General features: G+C 44.2%; 1 protein-coding gene across 1 annotated transcript; it reads right to left on the reverse strand.

Annotated features, from left to right (window-relative positions):
* Nucleotides 1-1,494: 1,494 nt before the first annotated feature.
* On the reverse strand, nt 1,495-2,892 carry LOC104451145 (uncharacterized acetyltransferase At3g50280). The gene has a single exon (XM_010065878.3). It carries the CDS (start codon nt 2,890-2,892, stop codon nt 1,495-1,497), a length of 1,398 nt encoding a protein of 465 aa, XP_010064180.2.
* Nucleotides 2,893-5,696: the final 2,804 nt, after the last annotated feature.

Raw genomic sequence — 5,696 nt, forward strand, 5'->3', positions numbered from 1 at the left:
ACCCCGTTTGGGGACTAACATTTCAGATTAGGAGATATGCCTTTGCTACCAGTCACCCCCGGCACATTCTATGGTATACTAGTCGACATTGAGTGTGAGTGTACGGAGCACCATCATCCTGAGATACGAGGGTTGGTCTTTATTCGAGTGCGAGTGCTGATTTTGTATGATATTAGTTCTCCCGCCGGCTCAGTGATTCAGGAGTTTCTGACTGTGTTCGTTCATTGTGATGGGAGTACGCTGGGGCCATTGCCACCACCGCCAACTGATGGACCGGACTGGGAATGACCGAGAGTGATGGGTAGCAGATGAAGCGTTTTTGGACCACCGACACTGACTGATGGACCTATGTACATGGTTGTTAAAGAGTCGTGTACCCTTTTGAAAATAGCCGAGTTTAGAAAAAAAAATCTTGGCATTTTGATGTACCGACCAAAAATGTCCATCAAGTTGTATGTAAATAAAAGTGTTCGGCTTTATCTTATAAAAGTTTTAGTTGGTATGCATGGTTTCTGAATATGGAATAGGGAGATGTTGGATATGCTTCTGCTATATGAACTGCGCAAGGACCAATAGAAAGAACATAAACCCCTAGAACCCATGGATCTGTTAAATTTCTTTGGTATTAGTAATGGACCTTCAAGATGAGTGGAAGGTATTTGTGGTGACCCCAATGGATCGAGGGCCGTTCAAGGGGTGCCACAAGGTTGCCGGAATTTGCCCAGAATTGGCGAGTTTCTCTTTTGGCCTCAAATCCGAATTACTGTTCATATTCAAAAGACCCCAAAAAATACACCAAAAATCGATAAAAAATAAGCCAAAGGCACTAAACATGCTCTGATACCAAATATTAGAAGTAAAAATCAAATGCGGAAAAACATGATCGATTATAAACAAACCTCTTGCCATTCTTCGTATTCATGTTCGTCGGAAAATCCTGAAAATTTAGAAAAATATTGGGCACGCTCTACTAACACAAGTCCCTCATGTACTGATGGTGTTAGGGTTTGCGTTAGACTTTGTGATTATCCCATTAAAAATGAACGATCGTTCCTTTTATATACCGTCTCCCATCAAGACAATTACCAAATGGTCGGTTGTCACGAAAAGGTACAAAGTATGGAAACACTATATATCGAATAACCGCTACTTTAAAGAGAAAATATGGGTAAAAAATATGGGATCACACAATATAAATAACATTTGATACTCTGTACTTGATAAATCAACTTTGAGGTTCTTCTAATTTAGATTTTGTCACCGAACAAGTAACAATGGCTAAATTCAATCTGTGATTATTACTAAAAACATGACTTTCTCGCGCATCAACTCATACACCACTTGTATATAGAAGACAAACCCATAATATAGTCACAATAGACTAAGAAATAAATGAGTCAACTTAAAATTCCAAGTCAAACAACCAAACCTTATACCTCCTAATGGCATTAACTCGACTTGCACATAACCAACGTGTTATGTTGGCCCTTCAACCTATGAAACCGTTACGGCGGCCATGAATTCCGGGTCGGCTTCGAGGAGTGCCATCGTCACCGGTGGAAGGCAGATCTCAAGGTCGACACTCCCACCTCCCTCGCGGCCTGGATAGCCTGAGGCCTTGCCATCCCACTTGTTTGCATATCCGCTTCGCAGAGCCACGGCCTTCCCCAGCCCGAACTCGCTGCCGTACTTGTCGAATCGTGGCGAGCTCCCCATCATGACGCTGTACCGATCGAACGTCTTGTCCGGGTTGTAGACCTGTGGCCTCTTTATCCAATCCTCGTTCCACTCCCTCAGCTTTGCGTTGCTGTGCCCTGCCACCGCCGCATGCAACAGTTGCGCCGCCCACCCCAGGCCGCTACCTAGCAGCTCCCCCACCGTTGCCGCGGTCCTCAAAAAATTGATTGAGTTTCCGAAGTATTCTGGCGAGAGCTGAGGGTCCAGCCTCGCCCGATTGTTCGCAGCCATCCGACAACCTGTGACCTGGTTGGGTGGGAAGTGGCGGGCGCGCGTGATGCACCGCCATATGAGGGCAGTCAGGGACTGGAAGGACGAGATATTGGTGGTGCCACATTGCCGGTTCGCCTCTGCCTTGAGCTCCGCAATGGCGTCAGCTGAGAAGTGGAAGACTCGCTCCCTAAGCTCGGGGGATTCGAAGCGGGCGAGGAATGATGAGGGATCATCCGTGTAAGGCAGGCTCAATGGGCCGGGATGGTTTTCCGGGAACCACCTGGTCAGGACTGGGGGACGCGATAACTGAACAACATCGACGGCGCCTTTCTCTTGCGCTTGGAAGATCTCAGACCACGAGTTGAAGAATAGCCAGAAGGAGGTGCCATCGGCGATGGCGTGGTTCATGGAGAGCCCAATGAAGACTCCATCGGCAAGCTCGGTGACCTGCACGGACAGCAGGGACAGGGTATGGCCGTCATGGTCGATCGCCCGGTCATGGTCGAAGAAGGACTGGACGACATCCGGGACGTATGTAGGGGAGAGTATGTCGGCCACGGTCATGTCGAGCGTGGCATGGATAAACCGGGCCCCGGGGCTGTTGGCACAGTCGACGAAAACAGTGTAGAACGGGGGGTCGGTTTGCTTGAGGGTGGCGAAACGGCCAGCGAGTGGGTAGAAGTGGAAGAGGGCGGAAGAGAGAGAGCGCTTGAGTTTTTCCAAGAAAGAATGGATGAAAGCGGGGCGGTCGAAGCCAGCTTTGAGGCAGCGGGGAGGGAGAGGGAAGAGGAGGCCCTTTTGGATGTAGTGGACAGAGAGCATGGCGAGATCCCACGGCGGCAAGTGGAGAGGACGGTTCGAACCATCGGGAAGTTGGGACGGTTTGATGAAACAGTCGGAGATGAGTTGGACGGATTGAGGAGGAGGAGGAGGAGGAGTCATTGTGTGGGTTGTGTTCGTTGAGACTCGGAAGAAAGAAATGGTAAGAGAGCTTCCGGTGCTGGGTACTCTGATGATTTGATATCAACTCAAAGGCCAGGACAAGATACGAACATTGGTGGTCTGGTCGTGTTATTTATAGGCGTTCCATGGAGCTGTGCAAATAGACTTGGTCACGGCCTCGTGCGCATGGAGTTGTTGGACGGTGGTAGAGAGTGGAGGACCAAGACGAAGTAATATCACCCTTTGATTCATTCCTTCACTACTCGTCTGCAAATTAGCTGAGGTTTTTAAACTACGGGTCTTTACAGATTTGAACCCTTTAGCCTCTACTAAAATTGTTGCGATAAAGCGAGCAATCGAATAATAATATAGACAGATGAAGAAAATAAATCGGACACTAGATTTACGTGGTTCAGTCGTAAAGACCTACATTCAGGGGAGAACATCAGCGAATTTCACTATAGATCGAGTGATATAAGAAGATTACACACTCAAGTCACTCAAACACTCTCTCAGTATTTCCCAAGCTTCAATTTAATCCCAAACCCAAGTGTTTATAAATAAATAACTCATTGGGAGATAAACTCACGGCACAAAATTACCATGTACTCAAGCTCGAACGAAAACGTTCCACGTACATCAAACAAGAACAGCATCTTCACGTACGTATCCTCTTCGTAGGGCTTCTGCAAGCGGCGCAGACGTGCGGATACATTGATCATCGAATGTACAGCTTCATACGTAGGGTTTTCTTTTCTTTTAAACCGACTTTACGCGCATGCCAAAGAAGGAAATCATGTGCCCATGGTCAAATAGTTGACCTGGGCCCACAAACGTTGGATTCACGCGTACATGTAGAGAGCTTCCCCTTTTTATTTATCCATCAGCCCATCCATGTAATATTGAGTGTGCGTGTGGGCCCACCACTTTAACAAATCTTCACGTGCAGGGCTTCTTCCTTCGCTTCGTCTACGTAGAGCTGCAGCGACGTCCCTCGAAGGAAAAGAGAAACTTCGGCAGCTTCACTCCAAAGGGAAAAATTCCTTTAAATTTAATTATTTCCTCCTTTGTGCAACTTTAAGGTCCAGTGAATCACAAACTCTAGTCATAAATTTAACAAAAATCATGGACTTTCACCTTTGTATACGACCATAAACAATGTCTGAGAGAACTGTCTCCGTCCGCCTTCTGTTTTGGGGAGTTACCTGAGTAACATGTGGACTTACTGTAGATTCGTCACCAGATAATACCCACGTGGCCTAATGCCCTTCCAGGTCGAAGGCTTGAAACCAAAGATTGTTATTTTATCTTGTGGTCAGATTAGACTGCACCAACAACTCCTGCCGGGTGCCCCCGAAAAATGGAAAAGCCCACACCAACCACGGGACTCCGTCAACTGCCGGAGTTAATCGATGCTTGACCGGGAGTCTAAAGTATAATTTCCATTTTGTTAGGACAAAAGAAAGAAACAATCAAATGCAGGTAGTCTTCATGTCACCTGCTCCCCAAGCAATACTCGAGCATTTTCCTTTTCCTTTTTTCTTTCTTGAAAACGTTTCCTGCTTGGCTAGACAACCTCGGATTCACCCCACAGACAGCCCACTCCTCTCAGCTTCCGAATGAGCTGCAGCTTGTGCTCTGATAATAGCCAAAAGAAAAGGATGATGATTAGGGTACTGCCGCAGTTGATGAAATTCGTGATCTTCTGCACGGCAATCGTATCAGCTTTGCACATTAGAGTGTAGCAAAACGTGTTTGCTGAACTGCGCATGATTCTGGACGTTAAAGGAAGACACTCACCATGGCAAATGCAAAAAATGCTAACATGGCGCTGGCCGGGCTGCGGACCAGCAATGCAAACTTCGTATTCACGAACTTTGTTCGTACGGGAAATTCCACTTGGAGGCCGGTGAGGATCCTGGTCTATCTCTGGCCATAGTTGCACAACACCTTCACCGCTTCCGTCTTCAAGGACAAAACAATTAACTAACGCCCTCATTAATATCTCGTCGAACGTATTTGGGAAAAGAAATCCACTAAAAAAATAACGTTATTAATCACAGTGTCTAACCTCTTGTCGTTAATGAAAGTTCTTCCGGCACATTAATTAAGAATTTCCTCGAGCAACTAATTATCTCTAAAAAAAAAAAATTATGAAGTGCTCAAAAATATTTAGATGTCTTTTTTTTTTATTATAAAAAAAATATGTCCAATATATCTAATCATAATTAACATAATATTTGTATGAATTTAAAAGAATATCATTTCAAAAATTATACCTTAAAATAATGTTTATTTCTGAAAATAGTAAAGTTCATTTTTCAATTTTTTTTATATGCACCTTTAACATTAGGGATAATGCTGATTTTTTTTTTCTTTCATTGCCAAAGTGCCAACGCAAAGGTAATGCCTTGCGTGAACAATTCGTTCACGTTTGATTACTAAACCGCTAATTTTAGATATTGAATATCAAATCTAATTATCATCATTAAATCTCATTATTTTTCTTGTTCGTGTTCTAAATAAAGGAGAATAATCGAGAATCTTAGGTCCAAAAGTATCTTGTGGTTTGAAATCGATATAATGTGCAAGAAGATTTGAAATTGCCTTTTTTTAATGATAAAATAATTCAATACAAGGGTATGTGTATATACTTCTCCAATATAACGGCAGCACGGTAATTCAGAATAGACAATAAGGTCTTTCCATTTTGATACCCTTTAATTAATATCTCAACTTTGAATTTCTTTTTTCTAATTTAAATTACGCCACCATACAAGTAACCATAATTACATTTACTCTAT

Source organism: Eucalyptus grandis, chromosome 6, assembly GCF_016545825.1.
Source record: "Eucalyptus grandis isolate ANBG69807.140 chromosome 6, ASM1654582v1, whole genome shotgun sequence".
Classification (NCBI taxonomy): domain Eukaryota; kingdom Viridiplantae; phylum Streptophyta; class Magnoliopsida; order Myrtales; family Myrtaceae; genus Eucalyptus; species Eucalyptus grandis.

What these genes read in the sequence shown, in the direction of transcription:
- LOC104451145 (XM_010065878.3), bottom strand. Translation starts at nt 2,892, where the DNA reads ATGACTCCTCCTCCTCCTCCTCCTCAATCCGTCCAACTCATCTCCGAC.